Source organism: Brienomyrus brachyistius, chromosome 18, assembly GCF_023856365.1.
Source record: "Brienomyrus brachyistius isolate T26 chromosome 18, BBRACH_0.4, whole genome shotgun sequence".
In the NCBI taxonomy this organism is placed as follows: domain Eukaryota; kingdom Metazoa; phylum Chordata; class Actinopteri; order Osteoglossiformes; family Mormyridae; genus Brienomyrus; species Brienomyrus brachyistius.
Genome location: NC_064550.1, coordinates 9,736,225 through 9,760,991, shown reverse-complemented (window position 1 = coordinate 9,760,991; position 24,767 = coordinate 9,736,225). Strand labels below are relative to the sequence as shown.

Genomic DNA, 24,767 nt, shown 5'->3' with positions numbered 1-24,767 from the left:
GTACCCTCTCACTGTAAAAGTCACCCCCCGAAATGTTCTTTCCCTAAACCAGAGTTCAGGTTGATCACTGAAGCACCTCACCTAAAATATTAACCAGATTTGATGGAGAAAAAAAAAGTAGGAGGAAAGTTGATGCATGACACATAATGAAAAAGGGAGTTTTGTTTAATGGAAGTACAAAAGAAGTATGACACAGTGTCACCATTATCTAAAATAGCAGAATTCTAAATACATCAATATCACAATATTATGGTTACATTTAATTTACATACATAATTCCATTAGTATCAATCAAGTTTGTCTCCCAAATATGGGGTTTCAGCACCTAATTCCCATAAAATGTCACATTTTACAAGTATCCATTTTTAACGGGCATCAGCTGAACCAATATTTATCCTTGCTGTATATTTGGCCCTATGTGATGTTCTCCATATTGGTAAGTGACAGTTAAGATGATTACTAGGGTTCCAAATTAAACCAATAAACAACAAGGAAAATGTTACCCTTGATGCTATTTACACAAGCAGCACCACCTACTAAAGTGACTAATCTCAGCCAGATGAAAAAATGCTTTTGTCATCCAGAAAGAATGGGCAGCAATGGTGTCCAATGGGAGTGAAGGCTCCTCCCCCCTGCAGAAACCCCGCCCTTAGCTCCACACGTCCTGCGAGTAGCGGCCCTTGGTCATAAGCCTCTTGATATAGTCCACGGCCTGAGCGTGCGTCAGGCTGCCCAGTTCCTCGGCAATCTCGCAGAAGACGTTCTGCACATCGCGGGCCATGTTGCGGGCGTCGCTGAAAAAAACACAGCGGTCACTTAACGATATAACCTCTCATGCTCAGCGAGGACCTCACCCATACCTGAGCACAGGTACCTGGCACAGGCGTAGGTATAAGGTGTACTCGCCCCGAAAACATTCCAACCAACAAAGGCAAAACCATTTACGCCTTGTTGGTCAAGTCGTTTCTCAAAAGCAGTCCTCTGAGAACCCAGACAGTTCAGGTTTTGAGGAAGCAAAAATGTGGATGGCCTGGGAGGGAGCAAAAATGTGGACCGTCTGAGGACCAGGTTGAGAAATACTGCTTTATAGGTAAAAATTCTACCCCATGCTTGTTTCCAGAATCGGGCCTTGAGTTTCTCCTCTTCCCCCATTACGACACTCACCCGCAGACGTAGACGTGTGCCCCGTCAGCATTAATCAGCTTCCACAGGTGCTCCTTGTTCCTCTTCATGAGGTGTTGCACGTATACCTTGAGGGTCAAAAAGGAAATGAATTCATTACATTTTATGGGGAGAACAACATCACAGTGGGCAGCACTTTTCAAATCCCTCTGAACTTCGCATGAAACATCCGACGGCTGATCACCTTGTGCTCCTGGTCTCGGGAGAAGGCCACGTTCAGCTGGGTCAGCACCCCGCTACGCTCATACCCCTCAAGCTCCTCCTGGTACAGGAAGTCCTCGCTCATGTGACGGCAGCCGTAGTACAGGACCGTCTCGCCAACATCCTTCCCTGCAAGAAAAAAAACATAATTAGCTACCGCACAGCTACTTTGAAATTCACGTATTAACCAGAGGCCCATTGGTAATGAGCACACACCTATAAAAAAGTCAATTTATGACAAACAGAAAAGTACTGACTCAGCTCTAAATGTTTTAAAACACGACATATTTGTCAAATTACAAGTAAGTAATGCAAGGATATGTAGGTGGTTTGTGAGTCAGGATTCCAATTTATTTTTAACAGGGTACGAAAACAGAATGATAAAACTACAAAGAAGTATTACTGCTGTAGATCATTTATACAGAGTCAAGTGTCTAAATGTGGTTCTGTGGTTTATAATAAATGTTATCATACCAGGGCAGGGCTATACTGGTATACTAGGCATTTTCCCAGTTGGCCGATGGGTTTGTGGGCCATGAAACCCTATCTATCATGGGGGGCTGATTATTAATCCCAGTTTAACCAGGTGTGTTAGTAGCCCATTTGCCACCCGAAGGCCAGCAGGCAGACTGTCCAACATAGGGTCAGCAGTAAAATACCGAATACGTACATATAACCATATCTGCCAACATTTATGGACATTGTCACCAGAGCGATTTCATATCCAGGTAACAGCGTGACATTCCCGGACGACGAGGAGCAGGACTGTACCCCGCATCGGTCACCTTGCTGCTTGAGCCACGCCCGCTCCTGGATAAAGCCGATGAAGGGGGCGATGCCAGTACCCGGGCCGATCATCACCACCGGGCTGCTGGCTTTGAAGGGCAGCCGGAACTGTGACTTCCGGACATACATGGGCACGGTGGACTTGTGCCCATTGTCCGTCGCCACTTTGTTCTTCAGCCAGTTGGTGGCGACTCCCCTGTTGATCCGACCCGTCTTGGTCTTGTACTCCACCACCACGGCGCAGATGTGAACACTGTTGGGGAGCACCTGGACAGGACAATGGCGAGAAGCCCAGTGCTTACGTCAAATGGCTTTCACCTCATTCTCCATAAGAGGTCACAATGTGAAGCAACCCTTATCACAATTTCCATCTTCTAAGGACACGCATCCATTAGAGGGCGGTGGCGCCATATCAATAGGGACCATAATTCTGATGATGTTGATTAGAAATAAACGCCAAGACATAGACCTACAAGACATAGACCTACAAGACATAGGCCTACCAAGACATAGACCTACCAAGATATAGACCTACCAAGACCTACCAAGCTTGCATACAGCCACCCATACAAGAAATTTCCCATTCAGAAAGTTTTTGGAAGTCAAGCCTTAAGAATTTTGTTCCTCCAGCTTTTTGTGAAAAGCCACTATTAGATAAAATGAGTCGAATTCCGATGGCGTACCCACAGAGGAGTGACATGCTTAATAATACCGTCAACGGGTAAAAGTAGGAGAGGTCCGAGCTTCTCAGCTCACATCCGTCTGAGCACTGGCAGATGGGGATGGGCCATCCGTCTGAGCGCTGAAGATGGGGATGGGCACGGCGCTGCACTCACCATGGCGGAGGAGGCGATGGAGTAGTAGCGAGCCTGCAGGCGCGGCAGCAGCTCACACAGGTGGTCGGCGGGTGGCCTCAGCGACGGCATGTCCTCCAGGACGGCCAGGATGTTCCTTTGGGATTCCAGCACCCATGTCTGATACAGCGCCTGGTGGGAGCAGACGCAGACGTGGAGAACTGGAGTAGGTACATAACTCCCCTTGTGGTAGTTTGGCGCTACTGCACGCTGCAAGAATCAGGCTGACTGAGCGGCCACACACCATTAAAAGTCTGATTGGACCCACAGTACTATGCTGATCTGTTACAGGCCGCCCACGGTTATAGATTTAAGGGCTGAGAAGCAATGTATCAATCATGCTGGAAAAGGGGACAGTATGTGGTTTAGCAGGCTAAGCCTCTATGCCTATAATTGGGAGGTCCCCGGTTTGAGCCCGGGCTAGTCACATGTCCGTGGGCCCTGGAACAAGGCCCTTAAAGCCCAGCATGGAGATCAAGAGGGGGCACTGCAAAAAAGAGAATTTCCCCACAGGGATTAATGAAGGATCAGCTGTCCTGTTTTGTTCTATTCTAAACCTTAACCAAAAACGGCACATCATTCCAAGTCAATGAAAAAAAATCCCTAATGAATATTCAGTATTCTAGAATTTACGTAAAATGTACACAGCACAGCCAAGACTTGCGTGCTTAGTCACTTTAATGATTTGTGTCACTGACCTTGCCCTCCGAGGATGAGGAGGCCATTTTACGCATCTTCTCCTGGTCTTTGGGATCAGTGGCGTATTGGGCCAGTTCATAAAGGACGTTGGTGCGAGGGGGGTTGGTGATGTCCAGGTAGTGTGTCAGGGCTGTGCGGTACGTGGTGGGGCAGGGGAACGGGTGCTTCTTATTGGACTCCTCTGTAGATGGGACCACAAACCATATCTGAATGCCACCATACAAACTTTCCAATGCTATCAGATTCCTTGATTGCTATTTAATCTGGCTGTTTCCAGGTGACACAACTAATGTCAAGCAGAGGACACCTTGGGTCTCTGTGGCATCACTGACACAAGGAATAAGGACATTAATCATGACCTACCATCAAGGTTGTTGAGAGAGATTACTGTGTCAAGGTCAACGCCAAGGATCTCTCCAATCTTATTCACTATTGACACTTCATTGATTGGGTAAACGGCGACGTGATCTCCCGATTCATATCTGCAGAAATGGACAGTTAGATTAGCTATTTCAGTATCTGCTTCAAGATTTATTGGGCATTTGGACATAAACAGGATACTGAAGAGTGTCACTGACTGGATGCCACTTTTGTATCAACTGGAATCAGAGCGAAGACAGAAGAGGGTGATCCCAGCATGATCCCAGCATGATCCCAGGGTGATCCCAGCATGATCCCAGTTCCCGAGTGCAGTACCTGATCTTGGAGTCCGAGATGTCAAGTTCTAGGTGCATCAGGTGCCGAGTGCCTCCTTTGTTCAGCTTCTGGTTCATGGTAACGGGGGCCAGGAAAGGATTCTTCGAATCGAAAGGCCTGATTTTGAAACAAGGTAGAACAAGCCAGCACAATAATATTAATATTCAAGCACTAATGCCATATTGGAACATTCACCCTGTACAGAAGCTCCTCTACTTACGAACTTTCAACTTATGTCTCCCTTATTTTGCTCTCAAACATTGTCAAAGGATCCGACCCTGAGGTCTTGGGACTCACGGTTTCTGGTTCTTGAAGCTCTTCAGGCGGTACAGCTCTCCTGTGTACACCTCGCTCATGTTCACATCACTGTGCACCACCAGCTTGTACTGACGGATGCTGCAACAGCAGGACAGCTGATGAAGCATCTCACACACCACGCAGGCATCTAACGATATTAATGAAGTCTAAGTGAAGTCAACTTAGACCTCCAGCCCTGATCAGTCGGTGATAATGATGGACAGCCTGTTTTTGCCGAGTTCGATGTGTCACTGGGTCAACAAGGAGGGGGATGACATCACAACATTTGTCAATTTTTTTTCTCATTTTTTTCTCAAGGCTACCAGCCATTTAGCCAGCAGCGCTGTGTGGCTTAGGGAGTTAAGCCTCTGTGCTTGTGATGAGAAGGTTGTTGGTTCAAGCCTCATTATTATTATTAGTATTATTGTTGTATTTTTAGTATTATTGTTGTATGATTAGTATTATAACCTTGCCGCTTAATAGAGAACACTGGTTTTAATTAATGTGGTGATGTCATACTTTAATGTGATGATGTCATACTTTAATGTAGTGATGTCAAAGGATGAAGATTGTGACCGGCTAGAGGTGAAACACAAGCTCCTCCCTTGTTGACCCAGGGACACATCAAACTCCGCAAAATCAGGATGCGAGTTAATGACGGCCTCGAGGATATCACCGAAGTCCTGAACTCATTATTCCACACTAAGCTTAAACGCTGCCTAATAAATAATGACTGGTGGGGATGCAGTCAGGCCAGGAGGGGGCTTAAAGTTAGGCACCACCCACCTGCAGTCCTCTCCTGTGGCCTCCACACCAAAGTGCTCGCACACTGCGGGCCAGAACTGCTCCCGCCATGAGACAAAGTCCTCTTCCATACTGATAGGGTGACAGCGGGAGACATCAGAAGTAACCCTCAAGATATCAAGCCAAATAACCCAAAGGCATTAAAAAAAACACTAATAAATAGAGGCAGACAATACATTTTGGCAAATATAAAACTCTCCCCGAGTGAGACAGTCTGCACCCATTTTCCTGTACGTGGTGTCACACACCTGGCAGGAAAGGTCTCAAATGTGTCTGTTATAGGGATGGATCACAACAGGCATTCACAGGCAATATTTCTATTGACAGATAGACCACTGACAAGCTATCGTTATCATTTATAGTACACATTTTTATATCAAAAGAAGCCGCACAGAAAGTAGTGCCCCAGTGAACAACAGAATGGGTTATAATTGCAAACCCATTTGGCCAACATTTGGGCCACACAGCACCTGCACCAGCAGGGGGCGTCGGTTCACGTTGCGCTGCTTTTTCCTGACCCCCCCATGCCTCACACTTACTTGGCGTCGTCGTCTCCCAAGCCCAGGTCAAAGATCCTACGGGCTCCCAGTTCAGCCAGTCGTCTGTCAACGAACTTCCCCATGGCGTTGTAGTGTTCGTACGTTTTATTCCCCAGTGCAAACACCTGCAGAGAGCCCCATACCCCCGCCAGCAAAAAAAGAGACATTTCACTGATTATGATGAGTCAGCATCAAACTACAGGACAGAATGGCCGTACAAAGGATCTCTAACAGAGCAACTCCCATCGTTATTCACCGTAAACGGGTTTCTGTTTTATCATTAGCATGGAGCTGAATTTCAAAGCACCCAAAGTTAATTGCTTCCAGTCAGAAGTTACATTCCCTGCTAAGCTAACACAGGCACAAATACAAAAACACCCCGAACGAACAGAAATAAGACGAGCTCGGGTACAGTCACAGGAACCATTTCAAAGCCTTCTTAGAGGGGAAAGTATGTGTGTCGGTTACAACATGCAACATGAAATGAGTACAGACAGCCATGGTCTTCTCTAATGTTTATTATTACGGAAAATTCTCTGTAGTTGGGTCTTAAGTGCCTGTATGCATGTAGCTCATAATTATCGCTATACTTAATGCTATTTTTATTTTTAAAAGTCATATGATAAATAATGCCTAACCATGCAAATGACATGAGTGCTCTGTAAATCTTCCTGAGATCCGGCGGTTCATTTTTGTCCTCTGCAGAGGACGTTGCGTTTCTACTCATCTCTGTAATACTACACATGTCAGTCTATTGAGTCCTGCTCTTCCTCGAAGCAGACAGCTGGGGCTTTAAGATGTCACCGCATGTGTGGACGTCTGCTTTTTACCATCCCAGCTGACTTTAAATGGGCGCTTGCATCGCAAGCTGGTAACTAAATAAAATCAGCGCAAGGAATTCTTCGCGACAGTAAACACATGGGTACAAGGGGCTGCTGCAACCATCGAAATGTAACATGAAATATATTTTTCTGCAAAAGTTAAGCTAATGAAAGACCAGCTCTGATGCTGTAAACACATCAGGGAAATAAGAATAGACGATGGCCGAGACCTAGGGCAAGAACACACAGGGACATGACACAGGCAGCACATGCTTTCTTGTATGGATATCAAAGGCACTCATTACCGTCCCTGTCTCACAGTAAAGATGCTGGGAGAACAAGCAGAAGCGAGTTCCTGGAAGCTCCACCCACAAGCCCAGCTGACACCACATGCTGAGCTCCACGGGCCTCTAGTGCCCGCAGGACTCTGCTCCATTTAGGTTTGATGTGGTGGGGTGGCATGTTCTACAGCCTGAATAATAATGCAGTCAGTAAGACCACCTCTGGCTTGTGATGGCCCTGCCTCTGTTTTACTGAACCTGAAGATGCTGGACAAGGTTGACCTCCAAGGGCCCTAAAGATTAACCGCTAAGGTGGCTTTCCCCAATCTGCTCGTCATATGATGTGCCTCTGGACGTCCTCCCCAGTCCTGAAGACGAATCCTGGCTCAGCAAATGCTACCCTTTCATTTGTCATCGGTGATCATTCGCCGTTTCTCCGGGAAACCAAATTCTAGGTCTGCTGGTTCTTCAAGGAAGGAAACGTGTGGAGAAAGGTGAAGTCCACTTACGGCAAAGTTGACGCCTTCAAGACTGACACTGGTCTCCTGAAGCCAAACGGAGAAGTCTTGAGCGTTATCAGTCGGCTCCCCTTCACCGTAAGTGGCCATGCAAAAGATGACAAGAGAATCTTCTATCTCCGTCAGGCGGCGCAGTTCAGACTGAGGATGGAATGCAGCTTATTGACACACGTTGTTAAAAATTAGGAAGGACGCCATTAACTGCTTGTCAATCAATTAAAATCATTTAGCAATCAAGACTGAGACTGATTTAAGATTCCTAATGGGCTTATTGTTCCGATCTTAATCTATACTAGAGCAAGAATGAGTCGTCAACCTTCAGAAATAAACACAGGGTTTTAAACTCCTCAGCCTATAGGTGAAACTCTTTTTTTTGGTCACTTCTGGATCCTGTACCATAAACCCAGAACTTGTCAGATTTAAGGTAGTTTTGGCTGAATGTTAGTGCATGAAGAAGTGCATTTAAACCGGGCTACCTTAAGTCTGACAAGGTATCCGGCTAAGCAAGAAATCCCGCTTCATGACACAGGCTCCTGGTGTGGAAGACCATGGTGTGAGTCTCAACACAAGATGTCACAGGATTTCCAAATCTGACTTAAAGCTATTCAGCTGGGGAACAGCTGTATTCGGGGAATAAAGGCCCGGCTAAATTACCATATCGTATTCCTCAGGGTCGGCTGCCATTCCTTTCATGCCGTAACGCTGGGCATCCTTGGACAGGCGGTTGGCGAACTCCTCCGCCGTGCCCGTTTGGGAACCGTAGAAGACCACAATGCTTTTGTTCTGCAGAAACAAGAACCGTCTGGACTTCAAACGATCAAATGCATCACAGCAGCGAGCAAAAATGTCCGCTGTGCCGTCTCTGTACACATGTATATGTAAATTACGCCACTTCGTTAGGCCGACTTATCTGGGGAACGAAAAAAAATATGTATCAAATGAATTTATGGAGTAAACAAACATGTGAAAAACTGAAACGGCATCGTTAAATAAAGGACAGCTGTAATACCCTACATCTTAAACAGTGTAAACGTGCAGCTGGCAGGGCTATTCAGAAACAAGAAAATGATTTTAAAATAATGTTATCAGGAAAGAGAAACTCACGGTTTTTTTCATTTTCTCAATAAAACTTGTTTCATGTACAGAAGTGGGCGTCCTACAAAGAAGAAAAAAAGATTAACCTATTTTTCTGTGGGTATCATGAACTTACCAGTGAACGTTTAACCCTACCCAGCTCTAACCTTAACCCCAAGTAACCAAAGAAAGACTTCCATCATTTTTAGTCGTTTGATTGCAGTCACAGATTTTTATAAATTGTGTTTCCTTTTATGGGAACTGAAAAGATGTCCCCAAGAGGAAAAAGTAACAGGTTATCATCTCAGTGTGGCGACATTTAGTTCCCACCATGTAATATATAGATGAGCTCACAGATGGACAGACACATGCACGCACTGTCTGGGAGATCAGTGGCAGGACCCTCACGCTTCCCCTTGAATTGACGGAGGGAACTGGACGTTAACCTGATCTGTTCCCCTAAGTTACAGCATGGTCAAAGAGTTACTTTCCTTTATTCTTGTATCTCACCAAGGAGGCACCTTCACTCTCGAAACATGACATAAAATGAGGATTTTACGTAATAATGATGAATGAGCAACACGGCATAAGGTGATGCAGTTTCTGAAAAAGGCCTGTTAGCAGAGACTGTTGGAACAGCCAGCTTCTTAAGCCCTGGGTGATGATCTCACACGCAACAATCCGCACGAAGAATGAAATAGCAGCATTTCGCGTCACTGTCTGCATGAGTCTGGCTATATTTCCAAAAATCCAGCAAATTTTAAATATGACTTTCTTTTTACATCACAGGGGTACCATCTGTAGTTAATGGCATTTCCAAAAATCAGTCATTTCATGTAGCCAACTTCATTAAATCACAAGCCTCAGCTATTAAATGAATAATCGTATATTTTTTTGTTTCTGACATATTTTTCCAGACAATAAAGACTTAGTATTAGCGATCTATACGTTTGTTCACTTCAAGATTCTCCAATCTGCAGTTCAGCATGTTACTGAGAGCTTTGGTAGAGCAAAGTGTGCGGTCTTGAAAAGTTCACAAACCAACACATTCTACTAACAACAACCACAACTCAGAAATTCCTGCAACAAACACCTCAAATCTTTAAGAAAATGTGCTTTAGCTGCTTATGTGCAGACCAGACACCGTTCTGTGTTCTCCTGAAATGGTAAGTCTTACAGAACCCATTTTATCACGTAATAATTCAGATAGTTAAAAATTATTCCGCTTATAAATTTATGCCACCCAGAAGTCCTGAGCAAATCACCCAGTCAGGACTGACTGACCTGTCCGCAAGAGCCTGCCTTTCCCTGGACACAGAGTACGTGCATCCCATGTTTATCAAGCACTCAGGCCATATATTCCAAGGAAGGGAAGAGACAATTTGATCTCCCTGACCGATGAAGTCAAAACATGGAGTAATAATCAGAGGATTCAGCAAAACAAAACAAAACAAAACAAGAAAAGTTTCGAAAAATAATGAGGCGCCGACTCGGATTCTTCATACTCCATAGCTTGCAAACAGGTCTCCTGCTTAACCAGACCCCCCTACTGCTCTCCTGTCAGCCGCTCAGCAGCAGAGCGAGGTCAGTTAGTGCGCTAATTCCGTGTCCCGCGGGCTGGCGTTCCGGCCTCCTCCTCCTGCGTCATAAGCACCACTCAGGAGCAAGCCCAACATCTGGAAAGGGACAGGCGAAGTGATGGGAAATAAACAAGCCTCCGAAATCTCCCACAAGGCCCTGCAGCTGCCACACTCATGCGCACAAGTGTGCGTGCACAGACACGCCAGCCTCCCACGTGTAAATGCTCACAAATATAAATGCACACACACTGTAGTGCATCCGGCATTTCCTCCCCTCCCATTTTCCTTTCCAGCCTGCAGGGAATAAAGGAAAGAGAAGAAGAAAAAAAGAAGTGTACACTGCAATCCAGTTACCCTGGCAACCATTTATAATAGCTACAATGTTTTCTTTGTTTTTGACACAAACCATGCAGCCCCTGAAGACAGAGAGGGTATCGCTATGGTAACCTGATCTGTCACATTAAGGTTATCGTTTGCGAAACAGCGCCGCGCCTTCGAAAATCCTGATAAACCGAGGAGGAAATTGTTCGACAGAACTGTGCTTCAGCTACCCCGACGTCCCACCTGCCTGTTAGGCCACTTCCTCTCACAGATCAAAGGACAGCAATATATCCATCGATTTGGACACAATGGGCAATTGAAAGCTCACTCAGACACTTGAACGCGACGAAAACATCACCACACATTAAGTAACGGTCCTGATCATTCCAATAATGTCTGGTATCTTTAGGTTCTCTTATGAAACATATGATCTGAAGTTCACCTCTAATATATAGCGACCTATATACTATTGATAAGTTCTGGTCTCCAGGGACCTCCAGATGGCCTACATTTTTGCTTCCTCCCAGCTTCCTGTCAGATGGTACGCATATAAAACCCGTTCTTTTATTTTTGTTTCATTTCTATAGTAAATTTCTTATTGGAAGTGGCTAAAATAAACAAACTTGTTTTTATTCCACATTGTTTACATATGTGATGCAAGGATCCACCAGTCACCAGCAGGGGGCGATCAGCACCATGCAGGCCAACGGTAATGGGGTAAACGGTTAGCAGGGGAGGGCAAATCCACTGTTCATGGTGTCTCCGTGTGAGAATAGTCTACTTGGAGGACGCCCATGCTGAAGAACCAGTTGCCTCCTGACTGACCCCATCCATGCCTAAGGATCTGAGCCTGTTTAAAAGAGCTGCTCCCCCCCCCCCCCAAAAGGAGCCCCTTCACCACCACCAGCCATTTCTATACCCCCCCATCCCCCGCTTCCAAATAAACCTCGCCCCTCAAAGGGTATTGCACCCACCACCCGTAACGTTCTGAATTCACATGCATGTTTTACCAGCTTCATATGCAGCAGAAAATACCCCACAGAGTCGAACTAAACTCTCTCATTCCTCTTAAAGACTACAAACTCAGGACAGCTGCAAACTGCTACACAAGTTTTTTTTTTACAATAAGAAAATGTTAATGAACAACTGAATGGGCGGCTCTCTAGTTACATAAATCCAGATTCATTCAAAATATATCGCAAAATATATAACGCCAAAAGGCGACATATATGTAAATTACCTTTTCTTTTATGCGATATATATTCCTTAATTCGTACTATTAGTATACTTTTGGTCTGTGTGTTTTTTCTCTGAGGTGTCTCAAATGTTATGAGGGGCAGTAAATACAATTAATGTACAATGTGTGTGGGACACTATGAATTGTGCAGCAATATCAAAATATAAGAATGACGCCCAACTACATTTACGAAAAGTAAATGTATAAAAGGAAACGTGACACTAAAGTCAAGATACACTTGCATGGTAGAGTGGCTGAACGTCTGATCGAGGAGCAGACATTAAATCTGACAGTGATGACATTTAAGGGTTCATGACATAGCTGATGGACAATAGCAACACTCACTGTATGGGGACACTCTTCGTCACCATTACGTCCTTCTTCTTGCGGATGACAAGCCAGCAGACAAGAAAACCGACGATGAGCGAAAGAAGAAAGATGTAGAAGCTCTTGGAGAGGGGGTCTTCCCCTGCCGCCGGCTCCGAGGAGGAAATGTCCGTTCCAGGATCCGTCATGATGTCACTAGATGCTGTCAATGCAGCAAGGCACAGAGAATCATGGGAAGGGACACACTCTCTGTGCTGAAATCGTGCCCCTTATAGCAAACTTTTTCTAATGCAAAGAGACTACATTGCTTTATGTTTCTGCTGGAAAACACATCTGTCGCACTTTCCATTTCAAGTAACTAATGTGGGGTTGCAGAGAGCTGGGGACCTAATGCCAGAAAATATGGTTCACAAGGCAGAGGTCACCTTGGAAAGGACTTCAGCCAATTCCACTGCACATGCTCACACATACAGGCACACACTACGGGCTATTTAGACACCAGCGCATGTTCAAATCCTCCCACAACATTTCGTCTGAATTGGGATCTGGAACGATTTGGCCATTCTGCAAATAACCCACCATTTTTTCCTTCTGAGCCATTGTAGGTTTGCTTGTATATTTAAGGCCATTGTTATGCTGAAATACCCGCTTAAGGATCGGCTTTGTGATAGACGGCCTCGCTGGTATGATGTGGTGTTCGCCGTAGACATTACGAAGACATGTTGGCCAGGCCCAGAGACAGCAAAGCCGCCCCAAACCAAAAAAATCCCACCGCCAAGCTTCACAGCTGCTCTGAGGTTTATTCTCAAACGTTATTTTTTTTTCCCCACCCAGCATAACATCTGCAGTTGTGCCAAAATGTCTCCACCTTTGACTCATCTGTCCAGGGCACACTGTTCCAGAACTGTTGCCACTTATGTTGGCGTCTAATGGCAAACTTCAGCCTTGTGTTATCGTTCTTTGTTGAAAGCCGAGGCTTCTTCCTCACCGCCGTCCCTTAAGGCCAAATCTGACTTCTGCATTTTCACATGGGCTCTGACAAGAGTTGACTGCAGATCCCTTGACGAGACCCTGGGGTTCTTCCTAGCTTCCTCTGCTCTCTAGCTGAATTTGGTGGGATGACTTATCTTGTCAGGATTGTCAGTGGTCTGAAACCACCATAAAAAACAGCTCTTTGGAGAGTGGCATGATGGTACCATGTACCTCAACCGCTATGGCCAAACCACACCAGCTGTCCATATAAACTGTAAGATTCTGAGATAATACCCTAAGCCAGTGTTTCCCAACCCGATCATCGGAGACCCGCCCCAAACTCGGGAGCAAAAATGTGGTCTGTCAGCCAGGCAGCAAAAACCTGGACCATCTGTGGGTCCCAGAGGACCAGACTGGGAAACACTAACCTAATCACTTGGACTTAATTTGATGCATAATTTTTAGGTTTAATGTAGGGATAAATGCGAAAGTGTAGTACGTTTTCCTCACAAGAAAATAGAATGATTATTAGTATATTAACAATGTAAATTAGCAGTGTTACTTTTTGATTTTACCACATTTCTTTATCAGTATTGTTGAAATGATCTAACATTTGTCCAACACACCTTCAAGGTTGCGTGTGCATTTTTCCCATCAAAACCATAAATCAGGCTCTGAAGTATGGAAGATTATAAGCACAAAAATTCAAATGGCAATTCATTTTGCAATTGTCAATTCAATATTCAACCAGAGCATGCATTTGTCATTTCAATATTTAATCTGTGCATGTAATTTGAAAATACATTTTGCAATCGGCAATTCAATGTGCAAAGTGCTTATGCAATCCTTAATTCATTTCATAATGTTTTGAATAAAAAATAGAATGACAATTCACTGAATTGCATTTCGTTTTGCCATGGGCTTTTTGCCTCTTTATTCAAATGGCAATTCATTTGGCAATTGTCAATTCAATATTCAATCAGAGCATGCATTTGTCATTTCAATATTTAATCTGTGCATGTAATTTGAAAATACATTTTGCAATCGGCAATTCAATGTGCAAAGTGCTTATGCAATCCTTAATTCATTTCATAATGTTTTGAATAAAAAATAGAATGACAATTCACTGAATTGCATTTCGTTTTGCCATGGGCTTTTTGCCTCTTTATTCAAATGGCAATGGCGTCCCCGGGAATTGCATTGCATGTTGGGGAGAAAACTCAATTTGCAATTCCCAACTGTCAGACCGCTCATCAAGGTGGACCTTCATTAACGACGTCACTTCCTTGTTTAGGGCCTCGCTACCATTCAACGGATTTGTTCGTTTAGTTAGAATGAGTAAACCCCCTTTATCTTCTTTATTATTTTTTTTAAATTTTTTATTATTATTTATTATTTTTATTATTTGTAATAATTATAACTAGTTGCACTTTTCCTTATTTGATTGTAACATGCTGATTATATCATTGCAATAACATGCTTTTACCACAGGAGGTGTGATATATTGTTATGTAGACTTTTATAAGTAACTGTTTGTTTGAGTTTGTAATTGTTTTGCTCTAAATAAAGTTCTTTAAAACGTAAAAAAAAAAAAAGTTAGAATGAGTAATGGCGGCAGAAGAGCTTGCAGTAAATATTTCTGTCTTAGCAGATGACATGGAAATTAATCGGGTATCAGCAGTAGATGCGTTTGATAGGTTGTTTGTGTTGTCACAGAGGGTAGAGGAACTTACAATCTTAACTGGACTTGATACGAGAAGGGTGCAAACTAATGTAGCTCAGGCGTTACATCAAGTCACGCAGTTGGTTACCCTCTGTGACAACACAAACAACCTATCAAACGCATCTACTGCTGATACCCGATTAATTTCCATGTCATCTGCTAAGGCAGAAATATTTGCTGCAAGCTCTTCAGCCGCCATTACTCATTCTAACTAAACGAACAAATCAATGGTAGCGAGGCCCTAAACAAGGAAGTGACGTCGTTAATGAAGGTCCACCTTGATGAGCGATCTGACAGTTGGGAATTGCAAATTGAGTTTTCTCCCCAACATGCAATGCAATTCCCGGGGACGCCATTGCCATTTGAATAAAGAGGCAAAAAGCCCATGGCAAAACGAAATGCAATTCAGTGAATTGTCATTCTATTTTTTATTCAAAACATTATGAAATGAATTAAGGATTGCATAAGCACTTTGCACATTGAATTGCCGATTGCAAAATGTATTTTCAAATTACATGCACAGATTAAATATTGAAATGACAAATGCATGCTCTGATTGAATATTGAATTGACAATTGCCAAATGAATTGCCATTTGAATAAAGAGGCAAAAAGCCCATGGCAAAACGAAATGCAATTCAGTGAATTGTCATTCTATTTTTTATTCAAAACATTATGAAATGAATTAAGGATTGCATAAGCACTTTGCACATTGAATTGCCGATTGCAAAATGTATTTTCAAATTACATGCACAGATTAAATATTGAAATGACAAATGCATGCTCTGGTTGAATATTGAATTGACAATTGCAAAATGAATTGCCATTTGAATTTTTGTGCTTATAATCTTCCATACTGAAGGCCAGGGAGAGCAAGCAATACCCCAATACCTCAGTCAGCATCCAGTGGGCAAGCAAATAAGCAAAGGAAGCACTCACAAAGACTCATAGAGACACATTAGGGTTAGAGACCCCCAGTCACTGGAATGGAGGTTATGGCTTCAGCTGAGATATTCATACTGTGAGATAAGGCCGAAACACACAAACCCAAGGTTTCCAGCTGCTACGTCAGAACTCTGTCCTAAGAGGTTTTCATAGCCTTTGTCTAACGAGATATCAGCGGAACCAAACATAAAGTACATTTTCAAAACCTTTAAAACTGACAGATACACTGTACAGTCAATCACCTTGGCTCAATTTGCTCTATTGCACATCATTACCAGAAATCCAAAGTGTATTACTATACAGTATTGTGTTTCTCCAGCCCTATACAATCGACATCTTGTATTACATTTAATCAATTATGCTATTTTGCCGAAAGAAAAACACATTAACCCACAATGGGGACATTTACAAGACAAACAAAAAGCATTATAAGGTTAGATACGTATCAGATTTCTATCAGAGGGAGACGAACACAAATTTCCAACAGATTTTAATTCATTTTGTACAATATTTGCAAAAGGAAATGAAGACGCGAGTTTTCTAGCCAGGTCGCAGTTTTTGTTGCAAATTCACACGGTATTATTAATAACCTAAAGGGACGCATTAAAACAAACACAAGACAAGTCTTATTCATGAAAAATTCCTTTTGCATAACCTGTGGTTCGTTCACTTCAAACTCCACCTTTGTTTTACACACATATATTTTATCATTGCCATATTTTATCCTATTATTCATGGCCTAATGTGCGCCTTGCATTTGTTTACATTTGTTTTCTGCTGTTATAGTGAAAAAGTATGGTTTCTGTGTTTAATTTCACGGGGAGTCATTTTTTCCGTAATGTGTGCCCTTTATCTCCATCCGATATCCATATGACATTAATCTGTTGATCTCCTAGTTGTAACTTTAGCCTTTCAAAAACACAGTTTCGCAAGCGTTCACAGACATTTGGATGCAGTAATGATTTTATTTTTCTTTCATGTAGAGCTACACTGTTACAATCGATCTCGCGGGGACGAAAGGAAGCGCAGACAAGCGCTGAAATATGAAATGCAATTCTTCATTTTAAACACAAGGGGGGAGGCAAGATAAGGAATAAGTACGGCTGCAAAATTACAGACGCCAACTGTGACGTAACAAGTGAACTAAGTGTGAGTCCTGGTACATAGTACAGATCTCAGGGCTACACCAAACTGCGAGTACAAAAACAATTAATAAGAAAAAAATGTATGTCGAACTGCATTTTTTCTGCATTAGCCCAGTTGACTAGTAACAAAAATAACCTCCCCCCACCCCTGATTGACAAGTTTTACCGCCTACGTCCCCTCCTCTAGTCGATAAGTTTTTCCAGTGAAATCATTGTATGATGGAAAGCGGTCCGCAGACATCAAAAGACTGGTATCCCCGACCCTAAGCGGCCGTTTATGTCGCCAAATGGGTCGATCAGTCGTGCATTTATCCATTACAGCTAGAAATCATGATTCCTTTCGGGGATTTTTTTCCCTTTAATTAAATTCTGTCCCGAATTGTTCATTGATTCGTTCATTTCTGACAATAGTGAGTTTTAATGTAACTTAAGTAGGGCTCCGTGACAGTCGCTGTGCTTAGACTATTGAATGAATGAATTAATGTCATATTTCAATAGCACTTTTCAGAGAGTGCTTTACAGAAGCACTGTACAGGGGATCACTTCAACCCCCACCATTGTGTAGCACCCACTTGGATGATGCGACAGCAGCCATCCTGGCCAGTGCGCTCACCACACAGCAGCTAAACTTTCCTAGTAGGTCTCCCATGCGAGTACTGGCCAAGCCCAAACCTACTTAGCCTATGATGGATTACCAGGTCTGTACTGCAGGTTACACAGCCTGGGAGGTTCTTGAGGCTTGTGTGTTATTGCCAACTGTTCAGCAGTGTGAACTTGCTTGTGGCAGCTCCTGAGCAAACCTTATGTTCTCTATGTTAGTCAAACGGCAAAATCAGGACAGACTTTTCTCTCCTGGTATATGTGGGTCCCATATGGGCCCAGGAAGGATATACACTGGAAGAACTCCAGCCTCAACTAACACCATGACATGCACCAGGCTGTCCTAAGAGGAGGCTAAACGGAACGCCGGTCCATTCCAGGACAGTGCTACTTACGCATATTTCTGACGTTTGAATTTTGCGCGGTTGGGGCGTTCGGGGAGGCTGGATAGCTATCAGGGGCATTTCCAAGTGGTTGTCCCTAATAATGATAAAGATACAGTTTAACGCCACTGGGAATCCGTCACCATCGAAGTTCAAACTGGCCTCAACAGCTCAACGGCTCGGATCACTTTTTGTGGAGTCAACCGAGAACTAAAAAAAGAAACACTATAAAAAAAAAACATAAAATCGTCGGATGTTCATGTTAACGTTAAATGAGGAAATCCATCCAACAAGTATTCGGTAAAGGATTTTCGCACCAGACTAATTTTTATACCCAAAATAAACGGCATGGAATGTAAGGTGTAGAGCAGATATCAATTTTTAAGATCATTTTCAGAAAAACCGAGAAATATTTGTGTCGACAAGTTGAATTGCTTCCAGGATTTTCTTGACTACGTGGGTTATATGCACCATTCTGCAAATCATGAATCTTTTCCAGATCTCAGGCTCGGCATCTGTGCCATGCCTCGGCGGTTGTCTTCTTTCAAAAGAACACGTTCAGTCTTTAAACCAAACAACACAGCAGTCGTTTTTAGAAAGATTCTCATGTAAAACCTTTCAGATGTAAGAACTTCCATCCTCCATGATTCCTTAATAGTCTGATAAAGAGAACAATAGTCTAAATAATGGCTTAAAACTCGCTGCAAAATCAAGGTCTTGACCATTAGCCCAGAAAAACAGCTGTACAGAGCCTCTTTTTATTACTATGAAAATAACATTTTGCCGTTACCTCTTGCCAGAAGAAACGTTAGAAATTACTACAAACTGATAAAATTGCTATGAATTTACTTTTAATTTCCTGACTGGCCTCTGGCTTAACAGAAATAAATTAAATGTTCTTTACACACACACATAATAAGGCAACATATATTTATATACTTACACACACACACACACACACACAATAAGGTAACAGTGTCTGGACTGAGCACAATTCAAGTCTCTCTAGAGCATCCACACACTGCAACAGACTGCTGTGTTATATAAAGGGAGACTTATTGTATGGAAGTTTACCAGGAAATAACTGAAAGAAAAGCCATCAGATAAAAATCACGGAACACCTAAACCAGCAAAAAGTCAGGGAATTATGGGTGCAACCCAGCACGAGAAACCCCAGTGTACAAAATGGCCTGCAATTCCCCTACCCTTGCTGGAATGCTGAGCCCATGCAGGGAAAAATGAATGCCAACCAGCTGATTAAGTGTACGCTCTCAAAGATTTCAGACATAGGTCATTCTTTACTGTTACTGAAGTTGAGAGTATAGAATGGGAATAATGCAAACCCAGAGTGTATTTTACAAATACAGAATTTTAGTCAAAAATTGACAATATTCCGATAGCAACACTAATCTTCTTTCTATTGAGGTATGACTGCCAAAGGTGGTCTTTGATCGTATGACAGGGCGAAATTTCGGATCCCAGGAAGAATTGTTTGCAATCCATAATATAGATTAAAACCATCACAAAAATGACAGAAAAACTCACCCGTAAGACACAAACTATTTTGTGAAAAACTGCACGTAAATTCTCCAAGCAGGATTTCATTCAGATTAGCCGGTTCCAGCCACCTAAAGCTCACCAGACTGACTACCAGGATTTATACTTGAGGTCAGATGACAGTGGGAACGGTCATCTTGCGTGGCATGATGCAGCAGTAATTCAACGTTGCGTAATTTACCAAGAAATTGCTCAATCAATGGACACCATTTCCACCGTGACCAACATGAATAAAAACCAAAGCTTTGGTTTCAATCTTACAGAAAGACTAAAAAAATGCTGAATACTTCAAGTGTTTTTCCAAGTCCAGGCAAAACTATCTGATCACTTTGATGGTACTAAATAGTAAAAATATATGCACAACCAACACATACGGCCACCAGATTTCACTCAAGAAATAAAACAAGAATTGCATTCGTCTTGGTGCCGTTTCAACTTTTCTAAGAGAAAATTGTTATATATTTCTATCAGGAAATTAAAGCCAAAAATTAACAAACCAATTGTATTGTATTACGCTCCTTCAGAAATAATGTATTCTTCCTTAAATAATTATACCTTCCCTGAACTCGAGAATGTACATCTATCCTTAAAATACATATTACATACATAAGACTTACGAACACTATTCAACCATCCATCCTTCCATCCATCCATCCATCATCTGCTGCTTATCTGGAGTCGGGTCACAGGAACAGCAGTCTAAGCAGGGATGCCCAGACCTCCTTCTCCCCAATCACCTCCTCCAGCTCCTCTGGGGGGGGCGGATACCAAGATGTTCGCAGGCCAGGTGAGAGATATAATCTCTCCAGGGTGTTCTGGGTCTGCCCCGGGGTCTCCTCCTCGTTGGACCTGCCTGAAACACCTCCCCGGGGATAGATGTCCAAACCGCCTCAACTGGCTCCTTTCGATGCGGAGGAGCAGCAGCTCTCCTTTGAGCTCCTCCTGAATGTCCGAGCTCCTCATCCTCTCTTTAAGGCTAAACCCAGCCACCCTGCAGAGGAAGCTCATTTCCGTCGCTTGTATCTGCGATCTCATTCTTTCAGTCACTACCTAAAGCTCAGGGCCTTCTGGCTCAGCTCTTTCTTTACCACGATTCGGCATTACTGCTGCTGCAGCACCGATCCCTCTGTCTGGCTCCTGCTCCCTTCTTCCCTTAATCATACACATGAGCACTATTCACATTAATTTAGCAAACAAAAATGAACTATTTACAGTGGCTGCTACAAAAAAAAAACCTGCACAGGAATCTGAAATCATTTTGATCGACAGTTTACAAAATCAGTTGCACGACATTACACTTATTAAAGCTAGACGCCTCAGGCAGTGTGAGCTACAGAAAAGCCGTTTGCCATAACTGCTTATGTGATTGCTACAAGCCTGAAATCTAAGGCAGGATATAATAATAATCCATCCATCCATTTTCCAAACCGCTTATCCTACTGGGTCGCAGGGGGTCCGGAGCCTATCCCAGAAGCAATGGGCACGAGGCAGGGAACAACCCAGGATGGGGGGCCAGCCCATCGCAGGGCACACTCACACACCATTCACTCTCACAAACATTTCTACGGGCAATTTTAGCAAGTCCAATTAGCCTCAGCATGTTTTTGGACTGTGGGGGGAAACCGGAGCACCCGGAGGAAACCCCACGACGACATGGGGAGAACATGAAAACTCCACACACATGTGACCCAGGCAGAGACTCCAACCTGGGTCCCAGAGGTGTGACGCAACAGTGCTAACCACTGCACCACCATGCCAACCCTATAATAATAATACTAATAATAATAATTGATACTTTATTGATCCCCGTGGGGAAATTGTCCTTACACCTCCCTCAACTTCTTTTTTTTTGGAAGAGTAAGTTGTCTGCGAAGGGCAGCCACCCGTAGTGGCACCCAGGGAACTGGGGGTTGAGAGCCTTGTTCAAGGACATGCAGATGGGCTGAGGCTAGGTTTGATCCTGCGACCTTCTGATTACAAGTACATAGGCTTAGTTCACTGAGCCACACATGACCCCCTATGCAGGACATGAGGGGGGGGGGTTCCCTAGATAGGACGCCTGTCCATCAAAGAGCACAGTCACGCATAATCTCACTATGAGCAATTCAGACACACCAATTCACCTAACTGCACTACATTAGACCGTTCAAAGACATCAGGGTGCCAGGAGAAAGCAGGGATTACAGCTTGTGTGTTCCCAGATCAAGGAGCCATTCAAAGCAGAAGGCTGTGAATTCAAAGGATTACATCATCATCACAGCAGACTTACGTAAGCTAAGGAACCTCCTGCCTTGGTTTAATACTAATTAATGTAAGATTTTCCAAACCAGGAGCCAGAGGATGTACATGATAAAAATTTCCTTCATGAGACAGGAGACAAACCATGTGACTACCAGAAAAAGGCCTTAATTTATTTTCATAAGGATGGACATATGAAATTAAATTTGCTTTAAATAATTTACAAATTTTCCTGCGATGGGCTGGCCCCCCATCCTGGGTTGTTCCCTGCCTCGTGCCCATTGCTTTCGGGATAGGCTCCGGACCCCCCACGACCCAGTAGGATAAGCAGTTTGGAAAATGGATGGATAATTTACAGATTACATTTGTACATTATATATTGCTTATCTAGATATTAAGTTGACTCAACATCAATTAAACACTCACTTAACCTAAACAGATAATTGACATGTGTAGGTTAAGAAAATAATGGAGACACTTAATATTTGGATTAAGGTATACGGAAAGTAGGTACTTCACGCAAACCTCATTTAAAAAAAATTAAACTGCAACTGGTGTAAGAACAGATGTATTGAGCAGCAGAAAAAAGTTGCATAGTCAAGATATTGTGAAGCCTGCTGTCAACAAGCAGAGGAGTATATATGTAATGACACCATGAAATGTCTATAGGCTCTTATTCTTGGTACTTTCACTGTAGGATTTGGGTTCAATTTCCTGCCATGGTCCGCTAGAAAGCTAGACATTACATCACTACATTTAGAACCATAACTCTGAGACTATGTAAATATTATGGTGAATGTTGAACCTGATGAGAAGCATCTTCCAGGATGAAAGGAAGAGAACAGGGATACATTTCATCTCCATGGAAAATTTGTCTTCATTTGTTTTGTTTTTTTTCCCGCCTATTCCATCTCGCTCTCCATGAGTCACACAGACGTATATACAGGTGAGAGCAAGTTTGCAGATCACAGTGCTAAGCCGGCCCAAACCCAGCCACCCAGGAGTAATCGGGGTCTGCCGGCCCCAGCATCTGAGCTGGTGACCTTAAGATCGCAGGCACTGACATCAATATGCCGGCGTCACGCCATTCAGCCAATCTCAGCCCACTATCACCAAACACAAAAACAGCAGAACCTCTGGCATCGCTCCTCTTCCTGCCATGTAAAGGCCGTGCCAAAGCAGACTGAAGCTATTCTGCTGGCTTGTGGAGGAGAAACATCCTGTCAAATGACAATGCTGGGTTTTCCTTCGTTTTGAAAATCCCCTGTATCGTGTTGTTACGAGTTCGGTGTATCGCACGTCACGGGCGCCTGTATTCTGGTGGATTTTTGAATGCTAGAGAAGTATATCAGCAGGCCAACCATATACAAAACTGACGGAACTACTGAAAGCCTGAGTAGACAGCCATCTTCGGATACATTAAACGTTAAAAGCCTAAAAGATTGCTATTCATACAATTAAGTATGTCATTTGCAATAATAAAAAATGTTAAGGGCTTTTGTTAAGGGCACCATATATTAATAATTGTGAACCACGGCAGGGCTTCGTGTTGGGTAAGCTCCTGGCCATCCAATCAAATGCAGTGGACCCCCGAGTTACGCTTATATATCATTTTCTCGTAGAAAAAAATACCTCCCATAACCCCAGAATAAAAAAGCTTCGCTCCGATTGGCCAGGCAGTCCCGTGTCGTCATAGACAAGAGAGTTAAAGCAAGTCTAACAATGACCTATGTACAAATACATTGAGTGAATGACATTCGCACATACCGAATACAAATTAATAGCCGACACTGTTTTCATTGCATTATGCAAAAAGTCGTTTAACTACAATTTAAAAAGGTTGTCATTACAAAATTTAGAAATATCAATTATACCAAGTTAATAAAAATAGTCGTATCGGGCAGCTCATTAAATAGTAATACTACTTGCTCGTGGTACTTAAAAGGCGTATAAAAAGCTCTAAACATCTCCGCACAAATAACCATTCCCGAGAGAGTTAATGAACAAGTTGTCAGGGTAGCCAGCCATAAACCCAAGTTCACTGTGTAACTTGCTTTCAGTAACTTCGCCTTTTACAAGTGACAATTCACAGCGGGAGACGTGGAGCATCGCGTAAACTTTGTGCCTTGAGCATTTCCCGGACGCAAATCAAAAACATAGAAACGAGGAATAACAGCGCAGAGGGACACTTACCAACAGTATCTACAGGCTGCGCCGGACCCTTGTGTATACCCGAGTACCCACGTCACGAGCCTAGGTACAGGAGGAGTCCTTAGCGACCACAAGGGGGTGGGAGTGGTTAAGATGCGCAGGACAAGGGCAAAACAGCGTCGACGAACGGTATAACATTTCACAACACACTACCAATACATCGCATCATTAATTTCCATGTGAAATTTCGATTATCATCACTAGTACGAACATTTAAGATCTATCCCTCCCCTGATATTCTGAGCTGTTTGCACCGATGACGGTTTTTGACGTGACCAAGTTTATTTAAAGAGCAGCGGTCGATTAAATAAAAAAAAATGAAAAAAAAGTCACATAAAGTACACAATCTTGTTCAGAGGTGTGTGTGTCTATATATAAATACACACACAGACATAAGGACACACACATACTGTGATAAGACACTTAAGATCCACTGTATGGGCGTGTATTTTGCTTACTTTTTCTGATATATTTATACCTGGTTAGAGTGTATTCCAATTATCCGTTAAACAGAGTGAAACACTTCCTTCTGGTTTCAAAGGAGGGGGCGTGAAGTCTTTTGTTACAAAATTATCTGAGCTCTGAACTGCATCACGTACGGTTTCCTGACTTCTTTACGCTCCAGTGCGAAAGTATCCCACCCAGCTCTGTCCCGTTTAATGTTAAATACGATGGCTTCCTTTGCTGTTCTTTGTAATTCTCACGTCCTACATAGCCGTGTATAAGTGTGTGTTCATGTACCGCGAGGTGGACGGACATACTATACAGGATGCCCCC

General features: G+C 43.2%; 1 protein-coding gene across 4 annotated transcripts; it reads right to left on the bottom strand.

Annotated features, from left to right (window-relative positions):
• Positions 1 to 147: 147 nt before the first annotated feature.
• On the bottom strand, positions 148 to 24,023 carry LOC125712662 (NADPH--cytochrome P450 reductase-like). Of its 4 annotated transcripts, none has more exons than XM_048982942.1 (16): positions 23,973 to 24,023; positions 12,236 to 12,419; positions 8,783 to 8,834; positions 8,333 to 8,461; positions 7,670 to 7,819; positions 6,059 to 6,183; positions 5,502 to 5,591; positions 4,716 to 4,814; positions 4,419 to 4,535; positions 4,086 to 4,204; positions 3,722 to 3,903; positions 3,006 to 3,155; positions 2,169 to 2,436; positions 1,367 to 1,512; positions 1,165 to 1,250; positions 148 to 794 (listed from the first exon to the last, which is right to left on the bottom strand). In XM_048982942.1, exons 2-16 carry the CDS (start codon positions 12,403 to 12,405, stop codon positions 650 to 652), a joined length of 2,028 nt encoding a protein of 675 aa, XP_048838899.1. In that variant the 5' UTR covers positions 12,406 to 12,419; positions 23,973 to 24,023; the 3' UTR covers positions 148 to 649. The 4 variants fall into 4 exon arrangements, with proteins under 4 accessions (XP_048838899.1, XP_048838897.1, XP_048838901.1 ...); XM_048982940.1 differs by lacking the exon at positions 23,973 to 24,023 and adding an exon at positions 19,530 to 19,658; XM_048982944.1 differs by lacking the exons at positions 12,236 to 12,419; positions 23,973 to 24,023 and adding an exon at positions 19,530 to 19,553.
• Positions 24,024 to 24,767: the final 744 nt, after the last annotated feature.